At 48.3% G+C, this 15,133-nt stretch overlaps 7 protein-coding genes across 7 annotated transcripts; 4 read left to right on the top strand and 3 right to left on the bottom strand.

The window, feature by feature from the left end:
- Window positions 1-158: 158 nt before the first annotated feature.
- GGS22DRAFT_154272 (uncharacterized protein) lies at window positions 159-1,037 on the bottom strand. The gene has a single exon (XM_047960011.1). It carries the CDS (start codon window positions 1,031-1,033, stop codon window positions 620-622), a length of 414 nt encoding a protein of 137 aa, XP_047821621.1. The 5' UTR covers window positions 1,034-1,037; the 3' UTR covers window positions 159-619.
- Window positions 1,038-1,207: 170 nt separating this feature from the next.
- On the top strand, window positions 1,208-3,478 carry GGS22DRAFT_154270 (uncharacterized protein). The gene has a single exon (XM_047960010.1). The coding sequence runs from the start codon at window positions 1,332-1,334 to the stop codon at window positions 3,381-3,383; it is 2,052 nt and encodes a 683-aa protein (XP_047821620.1). The 5' UTR covers window positions 1,208-1,331; the 3' UTR covers window positions 3,384-3,478.
- A 14-nt stretch (window positions 3,479-3,492) lies between these two features.
- Window positions 3,493-5,375, bottom strand: GGS22DRAFT_154268 (zf-DHHC-domain-containing protein). Its single transcript, XM_047960009.1, has 2 exons — window positions 4,968-5,375; window positions 3,493-4,915 (listed from the first exon to the last, which is right to left on the bottom strand). Exons 1-2 carry the CDS (start codon window positions 5,054-5,056, stop codon window positions 3,718-3,720), a joined length of 1,287 nt encoding a protein of 428 aa, XP_047821619.1. The 5' UTR covers window positions 5,057-5,375; the 3' UTR covers window positions 3,493-3,717.
- Window positions 5,376-5,657: 282 nt separating this feature from the next.
- GGS22DRAFT_89092 (uncharacterized protein) lies at window positions 5,658-8,889 on the top strand. Its single transcript, XM_047968348.1, has 4 exons — window positions 5,658-6,144; window positions 6,198-6,521; window positions 6,578-6,901; window positions 6,958-8,889. Exons 1-4 carry the CDS (start codon window positions 6,013-6,015, stop codon window positions 8,743-8,745), a joined length of 2,568 nt encoding a protein of 855 aa, XP_047821618.1. The 5' UTR covers window positions 5,658-6,012; the 3' UTR covers window positions 8,746-8,889.
- Window positions 8,890-9,558: 669 nt separating this feature from the next.
- Window positions 9,559-11,310, top strand: GGS22DRAFT_185162 (uncharacterized protein; the record flags this gene model as incomplete). The annotated part of the gene is made up of 1 exon (XM_047964279.1): window positions 9,559-11,310. The coding sequence occupies one exon, from the start codon at window positions 9,559-9,561 to the stop codon at window positions 11,308-11,310; it is 1,752 nt and encodes a 583-aa protein (XP_047821617.1).
- Window positions 11,311-11,874: 564 nt separating this feature from the next.
- GGS22DRAFT_185161 (uncharacterized protein) lies at window positions 11,875-13,118 on the top strand (the record flags this gene model as incomplete). Its single annotated transcript, XM_047964278.1, has 3 exons — window positions 11,875-12,378; window positions 12,442-12,640; window positions 12,748-13,118. 3 exons carry the CDS (start codon window positions 11,875-11,877, stop codon window positions 13,116-13,118), a joined length of 1,074 nt encoding a protein of 357 aa, XP_047821616.1.
- On the bottom strand, window positions 12,753-14,574 carry GGS22DRAFT_154264 (uncharacterized protein). The gene is made up of 2 exons (XM_047960008.1): window positions 13,278-14,574; window positions 12,753-13,203 (listed from the first exon to the last, which is right to left on the bottom strand). The coding sequence occupies exon 1, from the start codon at window positions 14,323-14,325 to the stop codon at window positions 13,429-13,431; it is 897 nt and encodes a 298-aa protein (XP_047821615.1). The 5' UTR covers window positions 14,326-14,574; the 3' UTR covers window positions 12,753-13,203; window positions 13,278-13,428.
- Window positions 14,575-15,133: the final 559 nt, after the last annotated feature.

The raw sequence follows: 15,133 nt of genomic DNA, 5'->3' as shown, positions 1-15,133 counted from the left end.
TACCTGTACCTAAGCTGCTCTGAGTTGATAAGCTATGAAGTCGTCAATCCTCTTGACTGAGGCTTGAGCAACCCAACTACTGACGAAGTTTTGAAAGCTAGCGCCTATAACGTAATCTAGGGAGAAGTAAAGAGAAATAAAGAGGAGCGAAAAAAAAAAGTCTATTAAAGCTACTAGGTAGATGCTTTGTTGCGAAATTGTCAGGTTGAACGGGAATTTGCTGAAGACTGGTCCTTTTTTAATTGTGGAATTACTCAGATGCTATTGGCTAAGAGCTGCCCGCAGCGGTTGTTGATATGCAAAAGTACGTTCAACCTTGGTATTGATTGAAGATCGATAATTGGTTATATGAGTCCGTATTTTTGTTTCCATTAATTATCGATGTCCCGTGATACACCATAGGCAGTGTGGACAATCGTGATATTTCTTTGGGTGGCCCCGCGTTGAAGCTGGTAACGGAATTCCATACTCAATGTACCTCGGGATTGATTTGAGAGTCGAGAGCTCTCAGATGCCACTACGAGCAGAGGTTCGTTGAATCCAAGGTCGCAAGTTCACCTGAAAGCTCAATCGAATTTGTGCTTGTTTATTTTCCCTTTAATATTTGTGAACTCATCGCTCAACTCTTTTCGCTATTCTTCTCATATTCTACTGGCAAGTCCATACCGACCCGGCGGGCAGTCAGTCTAACACGTTCCTCGTCATCCATATTCATGCCAGGATTATATCGCTCTAGCAATGCTGTGTATTGCCTCTGAGCCTTTAGATATTGAAGTAGCTGGTCGGCTTGGGCGACGGCGTGCTGGTGTGGCGCATCGTCGGCAAAGCTTTGCCTTAGTCGTTGATGTAAGGGCGATCGAGTTTTCGATAATGATGTGGACGGGAGCGGTTTTGGTGGAAGCTCCCGGAGAAGCGAGCGATATAAGGAGCGAAGTTGCGACTGTTTCGACATAGCTGCTGAGGAATGGAAGGGAGGAAAAGAAGTAATCGAAGAGTTGAAGAATGGAAAAATGGAATGTTCAACTTGGAACATTTAGATTTCAAAATGGGACAAGATCGATAAGATAACGCTGGAAATACCAAAGCAATGTACCTAGATTACGTAAGTTGGGGGAGTCTAAATTTTTGTTAGCCCACTTCAACTTTTTTTTTCTTTTCTTCTTTCGTCTTTCTCGTTAATACTGCGCATCCTCATTTTTCGGTTCCCCAATTGCCCAGGGCGTAAGTACTTTACGATGAGAGAATAGTTGTCCAATGTCTATTCTAAATATTAGAATTGGTTGGCGTTATGTATTTTATGCTGCGCTTAAGTTTCAATTCTAGTTATCAGAATGTCTTGCGCGAAGACCAACCAACTCCATGCGCTCCTGGCGATGCCAGCTTCGCTACGGCTAGTCCTAGTTGGTAACCCTACTCGTCTACGACTAAGTCCTACATATATCCCTCTGATAAATGTTAGACATTATTCCTCAAAAGCGAAAAGAAAGGGAGATCCCGCCGAGATCGCTGCATTCCAAGCACATGATCTTGGACACTCAGGCACCGCTCCAGTTAGGGACATCTCGCATACCCAACTCCACGAGATGGTCTCTCTAGCCCTCTCCCCTGACCTCCCGCTTCGTAAAGGGTTGGAAAACCTCTTTTATATACGGAACAAAGCCCTATTGGTTGACGCCACCGCGGATTTTTATTTGCTCAAGAAGAATACCCTCATTCCCGAAGTCTGCATCCTTGGTCGGTCTAACGTTGGCAAGTCAACCTTCGTCAATGGCCTTGCCCATCGCTTTAGAAAGGATATGGCACCTACCAGCAAGAAAGCCGGAAGGACAAAGACAATGATGACGTATGGGTTTGGGCCGCCGCCGGGCAAGATCGATCTCCCACTAGAACCTCTAGGCAAAGAGAAATTGCCTAAATTTTCCTTCTATGTCGTAGACATGCCTGGATACGGGCAAAACTCGTTAAAGGTATGGGGAGACAATATCAAATTATACCTGGAAAAGAGGAAGAATCTGAAGGGGGCCATTGTGCTGATCGATGGCCAAGTTGGGCCAAAACAAACCGATTCTCTATTACTCACGCTGCTATGCGACTTAGAAATTAAAACTACCATCGTTCTCACTAAGGCAGACCATTGCGGCGAATGGATAAATCGTCTACGCCTTACCTGTCGCAAGTTGAATAAACTTATCGGCGACATTCGAAAAGAGAGGGTGGAAAAAAACTGGACCGTGGATCAGAATATATATGTCACCGCTTGTGGCGCGAAAGACACCCATCTCCTACATTCAACACTAGAGACTGCGAGGATAGCGATTGCCCGTCTAGCCGGTTTTGTGATAGACGTACTACCAGACACTGACAGGGATAAAAAGTGGGTTGGAAAACCCGTTACATTTGAGATGCTAGGAAATATAATGAAAGAGGATTCTCCAGTAACCTATGAGGAGGCCGAAGTGAAAAATAAGGCAAACGAAGAGGCCCCAAAAACCTCTGTGGAGGCTGGAGTAAAAAACGAGAAGAATAATAGTGCTCTAGCAACGTCTACGAAGGCAAAAACCTCTTCTTTCGCTGACCTGGAAAGGGCTGCGGCGCAAGAGCACCGCGTCCGTACTTGGGCTACGCGCTCCTCTTCGCGTCCTTCGTTAGATACTTGGTCTACGCCAGGATCACGTTCCAGGACTTTTGTCCGAAGGTTCCACGGTAGCGCGGCAAGGCCGCAACAGCAGAAGCGCAAATCAACGAAACAGCCTCAAAAGTCTGGTACTGATATTTTTGACGCTTTCATTAATAGCTTGAAATCTTCCAACACGAAGGGAAACTACGCGCGAAACGTTCGGGATCAACACGACAGGAAGCGGCAACCACCTCCAGTTCGCACGGAACTTCGTGCGGCCTTATCTAAACGAGCTCAGTATCTATTTTCGCGTTTCCCCGAAATAACGGATCAAACACACAGTTTGAAGCTGAAAAGACAATCGCTTACGGATTTGTGGGATCGAGCGGAAATGCAGGGTAGTCCGAGTAAGCCAACTCAGACGAAACAGAAGTCAGCCAAGAAAAACGTGGCCCCGATCGACGACGATGAATGGCCTGTGATGCCTACGCCTGGCGGCAAGAACCGATCTTCGGCAGCCTCGGACAACATCATGACTCCCGACGCATTTAAAGCTATGGTGACATCGCCCAACTCGTCGCCCAACTCGTCGCCGGAAGAATCGGGTATGAAGAAGAAGAAGAATAAGGGCAAGGGCAAGGGCAAGGGCAAGGGCAAGAACGCTAAAGCTGAAAAGCTGCCACCGCCAGTTGACCCTTTTGAGGCCAAGTTTGGCCAGGCTTTCACGACAAGTAAAAAGCAGAATTTTGGTTCCAGCTCATTTTAAAAAGGGGCTGGTCGGCTTACTCATCTATATTGTGCCTTGTACAAGTATCTGTCAATTTTATAGATTCTAATGTACAAATACCATTTCAACTCCTATCGCTAGGAGCTTTACTATGCAGTGGGCTAAGATGTGATATATATGCAGAAGTTGGAGGGGCTACCTAGGTAGTAAATGAATAAGGCTCCATCTCTCCGTTTAAACATGTGTAGGTAGCGATTCAAGTTAGACGCGTGTCAAAACATATAGTCACAAAAAGCACGAGATACAACTCCATCAACTTCCATCTTAATTCCATTATTTACTCCAATTCACTACTAATCAGCGCATCCGTAAACTACGTAGCAGCAGCAACCAAACTCGACGCCCTAGGTGCTTTAGGCGGTTTCTTAGCCCTCCTCTTGCCCCTCTCCAAATCGGCCATCGAACCCGAGACCTCCGCCCGTTGAAACGGATAATTCGGCACGAACACATCGACGAGGTTGTCCCAGAAGCCGAGATCGTATAGGTTCTCGATGTCACGCAGACGCCACACGCGCTCCCACTCGCCGACGCCCGGGGCGTGCTGCACGTCAGGTGGTGCGCCGTCCTCGGTGCGGATGAGTATCTGCATAGGCTCGAGCGGCCAGCGCGTCCATGCTGCTTCGTGGCGCAGGTCCTTAACCCGGTCGCCGGGGAGCGCGCGCTTGAATGCGCAGCCGTCGTCCATCTCCATCTGCCAATCCTGCCACTTCATACTCTCATTCGTCGTGGTACCGCAGTAGATCAGGTATATGTGGTAGGCGAGCAGGCCCCAAACCAGCGGCGACGTCATAAGTGCCAGGAGGGTCACGGAGCCGACGCCGACGTCGTCTTGGATGCCCATCGTTAGTGCGATGAAGTACTGGCTCCAGGACCAGGTGTGCGGTTTCGGGAACAGCGAGAAGTTCTTGTTGTGGTTGCGCGCGGTGTCGGCGACGGCGACGAGGCCGAGGAGTCCGCCGTATAGGGTTAGCGTCGCGGTGGAGAGGAGCAGGAGGATGAAGTAGTGCTGGTTGCCGTAGCCGACGCAGTTGTTGATGAAGACGCAGTGGTGGTCCATCTTGTGCACGCAGCGCTTACATACGGAGCAATGTTTCGAGCGCGGCGGCTTTAGGAGGCCGCATGTTCGGCACAGAGAACCGGGGTGGAAAAGCGAGAAATCGTATGGGTAATGCGACATAAAGCGCGAATGTGTAGCGGGAGTGACGACGCCAGGGTCGCCGGCAGCGGCGAGGTATAGGAATAGATAGGGTAGAATGATAGATATACTGCCTAGAACCTTGTGGATGAGGCTCAGGCGCGGCCATACCCCTGGTAGATACATGTATTCGCCTACGGAGAGTAGTAGTACAAAGAATATGAGTACAGTTGGGTGTCGATCGTACATGATGTAACGACCGAATCTACCTAGTGATGTGGAAAGGCGACCAGAAGTAAGCCGCTGGTCGACGGCTAAGACCGCGTTAGGGACGTATACCCATATTGCGCGATGTAGCCAGGCTATCGGTGTATGTCTAGATGCCAAGTTAGCCCAACAGTTTCATCTATGCGGTGATAGGTTCATACCTCAAAGCCGGAAGCCTGCCGAAGAATGCGACAAAAGTCATGAAAGAAATAGCCAGGACGACCAATACGATCTTTGTGAAGGCCGCCATTATCACGCATTAGGAAAAAGCGCAACAGTAAAGCTTATACGGGTTATTGAAACATTTGAATCAGAATAGGCTTTGACGTCGTTCATCGTTAAATCCTCATATACCGAGCTAGGCGCTGATGCGAATCCATGTGAGACGGAACTCGGTAGAAATGCGCAGATGGGTATTATTCGATTAATGAGAATGATCACAAGAGTGCAATAAAAACTGGCCAGTGCTAGTAAAAAGAATAGAAGCAATAGTGTAGACGGGTTTCGTCTAGTTTAAGTAATGTGCCGTCGTCAGCTGTTGTTCATGTTCTAATAAAAGACTTCAGGTTGAGACTTGTAACAAGCTGGAAGTGTAGCACTTGGCGTCCAGCGGACAGCAGTCGCATACAGTGTCATCAGGGGGGAAACTGTGTCTAAGTCGTCGTATCCAATTGATTTGATTGGTCAATATTTTGAGGCGGTGCACGGGTCATTCAGCCTCTTTTGTCAGAACTTAAAATCTTAGATTGAGGCTGCCCTCCCAAATCTAAGGAAATCGCGATTTCACATCACGCGTCGCATGAAACTCTATTCACGAGACTTTAATTCAGAATTCGCAAGATTGTGCCTGACCTTTTTTTCAACAAGAAAATAAAAAGAACTCATCATCCAGCAACTTGCTCTTCTACCCCAAAACACCTTTTCTGAGATTACGCTTGTTGATTATAAAAAGACGCGCCCGGCGCCACTTTATGCAAAAGATTTCCAAATCCCACACCCGATTGCTGCTAGACCCCTGAAAATTTATCAGCACCAACAAGATACCTGGAAAAAATCGCTTTCCTGCTGAAGTATTCTGACTATTTGAATTGAAAAGATTAATTTGGCTCTAATAACCGACTCAACTATCTATTTTTAGGTCTTCATTCGAGCAGGAAGACGCTTGTGAAGTTTACCCCAGGGTTAGCTGAGGGTTAGGGTTAGGAAATGGCAGCCCCCATTGTCTACGAAGGGGCCCTCGCCCCTAAAGAACGCCTTTATAATGGCCTGTTTAAGAATATGAAATTCTGGGTAGCGCAGCGCGTCCCAATGAGACTTACCTGGATTCAAAAGATTCAAGTAAGAGAACGATGTCCCTAGCTCGCTGCTTTTTACACTAACATATTCGGTAGGATAACGGCGGCAAAGTAGTTCCACTTGAGAAGGACGCAGATCTTCTGATCGCAGATCATTTGAAGAAGAATAGTCCACCCGGATCATATTCTTATGAATGGATCGAGGATTCCATAAAAGCCGGCGTTCTTCAGACTCGTGAGGACTATATCTGTGCACCAGCAGGTCAGACCCAACCTACCAGTTCAGCCGCACCACGGAAGGGTACAAGGGCGGCTTTTACGGCCGAAGATGACAAGATCCTTATAAGATGGGTCATGAAGAAGGAGCGAGAAGGCGAGGCTTTAAGTGGATATGAGATATACAAAGAACTTGAAGCTAAGGTAAGACCATACTAGAACAACATCATGGATATATTAACAGTCAGCTAATAAATTAGCACCCAAACCACACATACCAATCTTGGCAGGCCCGCTGGGTCAAGAAATTACAACATCTTCCTCGACCTGAATTGTCTGACGAAGAGCTGCCATCTCCCCCAATCAAGCAAACAGCCAGAGACGATGCACGTCCATCTCCATCTGTACCAAAATCACCAGCTACTCGAAAAGTGGGGCCAATATCCACTCAAAGTCCTACACCTCGGACGCGCGTAAAATTTACCCAAGAGGATGACAATATACTGGTCGAATATATGCAGCAATGCATAAGCCACAATAAAGCAGACCGGGGACGCAAGATTTTCCGTGATCTCGCTAATGATGTATGTGTCGTACTAGTTACCTTCATACCATACCGTTCGCTGCTAACTTAACCCAGTTCCCACAACATACGGAGCAGTCCTGGAGGGACCACTGGATAAAACAACTTGCACCAAAATACGAAGACCAGATCGCTCATTGGAAATCTAGAACTACCAGAGAGGAAACACCGGAAATTCAAAAATCCTCCCCAGCGCAGAAATCCACAAATAGCCATACAATTACACCTCAGAAGTCGTATACAAGGAGCAAAGGACCAGCCCAATCTATATCCAGGGGTGATGATGAGGCTGAGAATGAAGATGAAGGTTTGGAGCGCCATTCCTCCTCTGAAGTCCAGGCGGGACCTGAAGCTCCAACTTACGATCCGTCAGATGCGTCTAGTGGCATGGACCAATCATTTGATGGTGAACTCAATACGAAGGAGCTATTCCGCCACTTTTATGAAAAGTTTATGGAAGATGACGAAAACCGTTTACCGATTCCATTTCTTACCGTAAAAGGAATCACATTCGAGCCATGGAACTTATGGGAAGCCGTTGCTTCTCAAAAGATGGAGCCAGAAGAGCGTGATTGGCAACAAATTGCTGAAAAGCTTGGTTTTGATTGGGTTCAGCATGAGACTGTTCACGATGAGCTCCGAGAATGCTATGATAAGCATCTGTCCCTGTTCGAGGAATTCTGGAAGAATTTCGTGAAGGAGGGAGAAGAGGAAGAAGAGGAGGAGGGAAGTGAAGCTCCAGAAGAACCCTTGCCTTCGTCACCGCCGGTAATTTCCTCTCTCAAGCGATCGTTAGAAACTCACCACTTTTCTCCTGACCATACATATCCACATTCCTCACCCAAGCGACGAAGGCTCAATAAAGATGTAGAAGTTCCATCGACTCCTGATCATGTTAACGGAACATCTAGTCTACGCCACCGAGCTGATATTGAAACGACCCCTACAGTTCGCCAATCAACCCAACAATTCGCAGAAGATGGGGATGAAAGGAGCGAATTACAAGATACAGTTAACGAACTACCTGAAATACGGCGTGGACGAAAAACGGTTATGGAGCCGGAGACGCAAGATTTTAGATTTGATCCAGAAACCCAGAACATCGCATTCGAGACGCAAGCCAATGTCGAAATAGAGTCGCAGTTTAGCATCACGCCATCACAACAGTTGCGTCAAGAATCCGACGCTCTATCACCAGATATCGCAAACGCATCTCCTACGCCCAAAGCCAGGAACAAAAACGCCACCCAAGCAACTCCTACTCCAAGGAGATTGGTTCGAAATCCCTTCCAAGAGGACTCTGAAGGAGAGACGTCGGTACCTGCGACTGACAGTCATATAAATCAGACGACTGCAAGTGCAGCTACTGCTAGAAAAGCAAAACGTCGATCTCTACCAGTGTCATTTTCTCACAAGTCACCTCCTATTACTGGTCCTACTTCGGTATGTCCTGAAACACAAGCCCAGTCGCGTTCTCCGGAATCACCGCGGCCAGTACATCGCTCAATCCCTATAAAAGAAACACCCGATGAAGTTATTGATCGTTTCTGTTCGCTTGGTTACCCGGCGAATATAGTAGTCTTAGCATTGCGCGCTACAACTTGGCGTCTGGGTGACGCTGGTCAGGTCATGGAGATACTGAAACGAGGAGAAGAGTTACCGCAGAGGACTCACGGGGTATGGACGCAACGTGACGACGATGCCTTGAAGTTAGTTACTTCGGACGAGCCGCCAAAAGATGAGAAGGAGGAAAAGAAACGTGCTAGGGCGAAAAAACGACTCGAAGCGAAGCATGGTCCAGAGTTAATGGAACTTCGATGTACGTACCTAGGGGGTATTGCATGAGGCCGTTGCAAACATGTATAGTGTAGAGAAGATGGGTTTTAGCATCGTTGATTGCTATAGTACCCAGTAAGTACTAATGTATGCCCTATCAAAATCACTATCCTGCTCATTCTTACTGTGAGTCGCACAACTTAATGAAATACCCAATTATATCGTATCTATGGATCTAAAATTACAAACTGTTTGAGTTCGATAAGGCACCTCGAGTATTAAGTGACCCAAGGAGTAACGGATACCTATTTTAGGTATATAGGTACCTAGGCAGTATGTACCTAATAGGTATAGTATAAGGCCCTTATATCAAAATGCCCCATGAACTGAGAAGTGAAAGACATCTATGGATCTATCTACTAGTAGGTACATAACTTCGAAAATGAGGGTGGCAGTTGCTTAGGCAGCTACCGACCTGGTTGCTCGGTATTGCCAACACCCTTTATCAGGGAAAGAGCCACCAGTTTAACGTAGTTAACTATTGTATATTTAGGAAGGTACGTTCGTAACGCTAGGTGATAGGATAAGTTAAAGCACAATGTCAAATGGCAATAGCTCCTGCTCAACTTGTCTATATGTACCCACCGATTTGTATCGTCACCTACCATCCAAATGTTCTAACCCAGTACCTACGTGTCGTAGGTATTTACTTTATGCTTTTTTCCTACCAGGCAGTAGTAACAACTTCACCTTCCAAGCATATCGTTTTCTACCTATTTTCTCTTTACCATAATCCATTTTCCATTGAAGAGCCAACGCGCCAGTCCGTTCAATCTTAACGGCAGCGCAGACAATATGGAAATCGATTACCCACAATCCAACATGCCTGGAGGCGTGTTTCCGTTACTTAATCTACCGCCCGAAATACTGCTCGAGCTATGCCACGCCTTGGTACCATGCGGTCCATATCTAACCTTCAGTGTCTATGAAAAGGCATCACAGGGCTTCGTTGATTTGTGCCAGCTAGCTCGAACTTGCAAAACACTTTCGCGCATTGTCAGGACGTTCTTTAGAAACCCTCTATATAGGGAATCTCGACCATTCATTGGTATCTTGCCCTACGCACTTAACATCCTACGGGATCCGGAGCTTGCCCATTACGAGACAACGTTAAGGATGGTTTCTTCAAATACGGATGGATCAATCGGACAAGGCGATGTTGAAACTTTCAAACAAGCATCACGAGATCTACTAGGATCCCCCTTCTGCAGAGCAACTCTCAGCTACCTCCAGGGTGACAAGTCCCGACATTATTCAAAGTTTGATATCTACAGAGCACGCTCAGATCTTACGTATATCCTTCTCGTGAAGCTTCCCAACCTTACTTCCATCACTCTCGACTACGCATTGTGGACTCGAAGAACAACTCCCAAGCCCTTGAATCTTCCCTTTCTCAAGCAGGCAAGATTCATCGGCACTAATCTTCGTACTCCGGAAAACCATCTTGTCGCTACAGACCTGTTCTTCTTCCGACTTCACACCAACGCCGCGCCGAATCTTGAGATTCTCGAAGTGGAACGCATGCATAAATGTACCGGTCCTCTCGTTCTGCAAAATGTTCGAACCTTACGCATCATCAACTCTTACATGGGTGTAGAGGATCTAGACAGACTTTTGGGTAGTCGCGAGCTGTGTCTTGAGAGCTTCACCTACAAGACGGGTCTGTACGAGAATTACATTCGTATAAGAGGTGCTATCCGAGCTGAAGAGCTATTTCCTAACGAAATTGTCAAGTCGCTAGAGAATAGCCCTTCGCGCACCCGCCTTCACACGCTCAAGCTCGATCTCCGAGAACGAGGAGACTTCTCGAATAAACCTTCTGACATGAAGTCCCTTCCCCACTGGTATGATTTCAATAGGCACAATGCCGTCTCACATTTCATCTCCACCCTTGACTGTTTTCCGTCTCTCCGAGACATCACCCTGACACAGCAATGCCTCTGGGAGCCGTACTACAATTGGGCTACCGGCTTTAAGAAGGACAAAACACCTCGAGCCCCTTCTCGGCTAATTAGTCTATTGTCGAAATCTGTCGAGACCTTCACTCTCGTTGACATCACACTGGAGTTTTTCCCGGCTATCATCAGTCTTGCGGAGGTCGTCAATAGCAAGCAGCAATTCTCGCATCTGAAGCGGGTGCGGCTTCACCCTCACCCAAACTTAATCAAACGATACACCCACGCGAAGGCGCACGCTGATGATCCCAGTCTGCCGAAGGGTAATTCGAGAGACATCGACTGCACCGCGGATTCACAAATTCAACCGCAAATGGAAATGATAATCCGACTCTTCCAGCAAGTAGGAGTAGACGCCAGATTCCCCTTACGTGTTTATCCAATCCCTACAGACAACCAGGTTCACCTAGAGCGCCAGCGTGAATTGGGACACTGGTGCCGCAAGTGCCATTTCCACCCCAATCATTATTTTCCTAAATACAAGACTTTAGTACAGCAACCGGCACAATGCACAGGGTATATGCTGACTAGAGTACATGATCATGGGCGGAGTGAAGTGGCGAAGGAGAGTGGATGTGTTTATGAGAAAAGTTCCCACCCTAAGAACTATTTTCGATAACAGAGTGCAACGGTAGATCTGGGAAGAGTATCTCTGCTGGGTGGGATTATGAATGAAGGGGTATTATAGTGGCCTCTTTGGGGCTTGATGGTCCTGGAATATTCCAGGAGATAGGCACGCAATGAAAACCATGAATCTACTGTTGAAGTCTTCGTTGTGTGATTCTAGCTTGATGATTGTGTGACTAGGTATTATTTAGACGTGAGATCATCTGTCGAGGATTCTTAGTCTCTTGCGTAGGGAACTAGGTTGAAAGCTATGAAAGGCTACCTAGCCCCTTTATCTCTACCTACCTACTAGTCAACTAGGGACAGATATTAAATCCCTTCTGGGCTACGGAAAGTTCTAGTAGAATCCCCTGATATCATGTGAACGACAGATATACCGTAGATAACTCTTATAATAGTAGGTATTAGCTGCAGCCCGCCAATTCTCGACCCCTTATTTCTTGTATCTTACAAATACGGCCTTGCCTACCTAGAAAGCACATTGTTGGAACAAACATCTTAGACCATCGATGGGAACAAAATTGCCAGAGAGAATATAACGCTAGAGCTAGACAAGATGCCTATGCCAAATATAAATCATATCATACCCGGTCCATTCCAATGCGGAAACTACGACCCGCGGAACCTCCCAGATCTCGATGACGATAGTTTGGATGATTTAACGGCGGTCCTAAGGGCTTTAGCCAAAGGAAGCTATCCTCGTCTAGACTCGGTCCCTCTCGCACTTAACGCCTACAACTGTAACCGGAAGGTGGATATAGATCCATGGGCATATTTTCACCCGGTAACCGTCATCACGCCAGCGGACGTAAAAATGAAGGGATCCCCAAGTATCGAACTAGATAAAGACGTGATAGACGACATGGCAAAGCCGTGGAATCCTATACGGCATACCGGAGGTCAATTCAACGCTGCAAAGCGGCAGTTCGAGAGAGGGGATTGGACTCCGCCACCGGGTTCGGCGAGATACAGGTTCTTGTGCTTTATCCATAAACACAGGATCAATCGCAAGAGCACTATCCAAAAGGGCGTGCATACAGTTAGCATATGGGATCGTGAGGTGAGCCCCTAGTCAATCCATATAATCCCACATCGTCCTCAACTGATAGATATACAACCATAGTGGGACGAGCTCACATGGCACGACACTTACCACGTAGACCGCGAAACGCGCAGGCGCGAGATTGAGCGGTTCTGGCAATGCGTGAGAATGCCGAACTTAATTGACCGTGGGTACACGCGGGAGCAATTCATGAACCGTATACGTTACCGGATCGTGTACGATATCTGCGAGCGCGTCGAGAATACACTGCGAGATACTGGTAAGCCTGTCTTGGGTGCCCCACTTAATACCCCTTTTTCTTTTTCTTACTCCCTATCTCCCCCATTCTTACGCCCACCCTCCCACTAACGATGTCCCCCTTTCTAGTACCCCCCCGGAACACCCTCTACGCCGTCATCGGCGCGGCCTTGCAGCACATGAACAACGCGTGCGATGCACAAGTCAGCATCGTCCCGGACCGGCTCGAGCTCTTCGGCGCGCAGGGACTATCGCTCGTGCCCCGCTTCTTCGCGCATCTGCTGTGGTTGTGTCTTGACGCGCGGCCAGACTGGACTCGCGAGCAGAGGGTGAAGTTTGTTAAGCAGTTTAAGATCTTGGAGAGGTTGAGGTGGATGAGGGCTTTTGTGAGGAGGGATTTGGAGCGCAGGATTGCGGAGGTGGAGATGGAGGTGGAGGATGGGGATGGTGGTGATGAGCGGGAGGGGCGGGAGTGGGTTTTTGGGCTGCTGGGGATATGATGTTTCTATGCAATGTTGAAATATGAGCGCTTTCAAATTGGGGTGCTTGTTGATAATGAGCGAGATATGAGTCGAGGTCGGCTGTCTACTAAACTGTTAGCATAGCAAACTGCTTGTACCTACGTGCCAGAACACAAATCTATACACAATAAAACTTACCTGATGTCTCGCGTACATATATATAGATGGCATCCAACCCGCGATTCGGGATGTTAAAACGAACATAACACCACGCCGAATTCAGAACAAGCATTCCAATAACAGCCTCGATAAATCCAAAATCTCGAAGCTACCCCTTACCCACCTCCCCTTAACTACTCTTACTACTCTTACTACTATCACTACTCGAGCTCCCCTTCCTCTTATGCCCCTTATGCTTCTTCTCCTTCTTATGTTTCTTCGCCATCTTATGTCCGCCATACACCCCCGCCCCCGCAAGCCCCACCAGTCCCGCCGCGGGTATAAACCCGGACATCCCCCCATGCCCGCTACTGCTTCCGTGCCCACCACTATTCCCCGCGTGTCCGCCGTACCCCCCATACCCACCCTGCGCATGTCCGCTTTGCCCGTACCCCCCGTGCCCAGATGTCTTCCCGCCTAGATACGACGCCGCGGCCGCGGCCCCTAAAGCTGCGAGGGGAGCGCTTCCGCCACCGCCGTGTTTACCGCCCATTGCGCCCCCGATGAGCGAGCCTAGGCCCTTGTCGTTCGGGTTATTCGGGTCGCCGCCGTGTTGTGGTGGGTATTGCTGGTACTGCTGCTGTTGCTGCTGCTGTTGAGGAGGGTATTGGCCCGCGGGTGGAGGGTACTGGTTCGAGTAGCCTTGAGGCGGGTACGCTTGGTTGTGGGTGTCGTAGGCAGGCGGCGCGGCGCCGCCAGGGTATGGGGAGTGCTGTTGAGGTGGCGGCGCGCCGTAGGCTTGGTTCGGCGGGTATGAGGGGTATTGGGCTGGTGGTGGTGAGGCGTATGAGTGCTGCGGCGGCGGTGCGCTGTATTGGTTGCTGCCGTACTGGTTGTGTTCGGGTGGGTATTGGCCCTGCGGCGGGTATTGATTCGGCGGAGGGTATTGGCCTTGAGGGGGATACTGGTTCGAGGGCGGATATTGGTTTGATGGAGGGTATTGGTTTTGAGGCGGGTATGGGTTTTGCTGCGGGGGATAACCTCCTCCGCCGCCGCCGTGGGAGCCGTAGTAGTCGTGGCCTGACATGTCTCACGTCTTTCCTTTGGTGTTGGTAGATATGAAGAAGGTGAAGGTGGTGAAATGTTAGGAATAAGCTCGAGGAAGGTTTATAAAGTGCGGATCGTGAGGCCTCATTTCGACGGTAGTAGGCTGGGGGATTAGGGGTAAATAGAGGGGCATATGCGCGGATTGGTTACAGATTAGGCAGTTGGAGCAGCGAAATTATCGTGACGCGGTGATCCTTCGACGGCGTCTTTTACTTATCCCTAAGTACCTAAGTACTCTTCTAGAAAGAGATTGGTCAATCGTGTGGCTGTGCTACTTGAACCCTTAACATAAAAACCCGGTACAAATATCCCCCGCCCGTCAGCCTTGTGGGTCCTGGGTGCTGGGCTGTTATCTTAGCTGCGTAGGTACCTGAATACCTGTCCCGAAGGAAGGGAAATGCGGGGCTAGCTGAGCGCTAACGTAACCTTGTTTGGCGCTGTTTGCTCTGTGTAAACTCATGGAATTTATGAAACAGCTTCTGTAATTTATTCTTTACATCCCTTTTCTCCTACTCAGACTCTAGTATCGCGACATAAACGTAACTAAACTATCTAATACAGCTCCATAATACCAGGTCGATGATAGATACCTACTTCGGGTTTCGGACTTTCATCGTAGGCTAGACCGACCCTCGTATCGAGCCTTTGCACTTTCAGCGTTACGGAGCTGAATCGCAATTGCAGATCTAGTGTAGCCATGATTTTAAGACTCTGAGCTGTACCTGTCTAGGTAAAAGACACCTTGCCTGAGATTCTGACCGGTCAAGATGTGCCCCCACTGAAAAAGA

The sequence above is a fragment of the Annulohypoxylon maeteangense genome (genome assembly GCF_022496945.1).
Source record: "Annulohypoxylon maeteangense strain CBS 123835 unplaced genomic scaffold GGS22scaffold_3, whole genome shotgun sequence".
NCBI classification, from domain to species: Eukaryota; Fungi; Ascomycota; class Sordariomycetes; order Xylariales; family Hypoxylaceae; genus Annulohypoxylon; species Annulohypoxylon maeteangense.
Note: the sequence above shows the minus strand (reverse complement) of the source record. Positions and strands in the feature narration are given on the sequence as shown.

What these genes read in the sequence shown, in the direction of transcription:
- GGS22DRAFT_154272 (XM_047960011.1), bottom strand. Translation starts at nt 1,033, where the DNA reads ATGTTCCAAGTTGAACATTCCATTTTTCCATTCTTCAACTCTTCGATT.
- GGS22DRAFT_154270 (XM_047960010.1), top strand. Translation starts at nt 1,332, where the DNA reads ATGTCTTGCGCGAAGACCAACCAACTCCATGCGCTCCTGGCGATGCCA.
- GGS22DRAFT_154268 (XM_047960009.1), bottom strand. Translation starts at nt 5,056, where the DNA reads ATGGCGGCCTTCACAAAGATCGTATTGGTCGTCCTGGCTATTTCTTTC. An exon ending in GGCAGGCTTCCGGCTTTGAG is followed by an intron (nt 4,916 to 4,967) that starts GTATGAACCTAT and finishes CTTGGCATCTAG; the next exon opens with ACATACACCGATAGCCTGGC.
- GGS22DRAFT_89092 (XM_047968348.1), top strand. Translation starts at nt 6,013, where the DNA reads ATGGCAGCCCCCATTGTCTACGAAGGGGCCCTCGCCCCTAAAGAACGC. An exon ending in CCTGGATTCAAAAGATTCAA is followed by an intron (nt 6,145 to 6,197) that starts GTAAGAGAACGA and finishes CATATTCGGTAG; the next exon opens with GATAACGGCGGCAAAGTAGT. An exon ending in ACAAAGAACTTGAAGCTAAG is followed by an intron (nt 6,522 to 6,577) that starts GTAAGACCATAC and finishes CTAATAAATTAG; the next exon opens with CACCCAAACCACACATACCA.
- GGS22DRAFT_154264 (XM_047960008.1), bottom strand. Translation starts at nt 14,325, where the DNA reads ATGTCAGGCCACGACTACTACGGCTCCCACGGCGGCGGCGGAGGAGGT.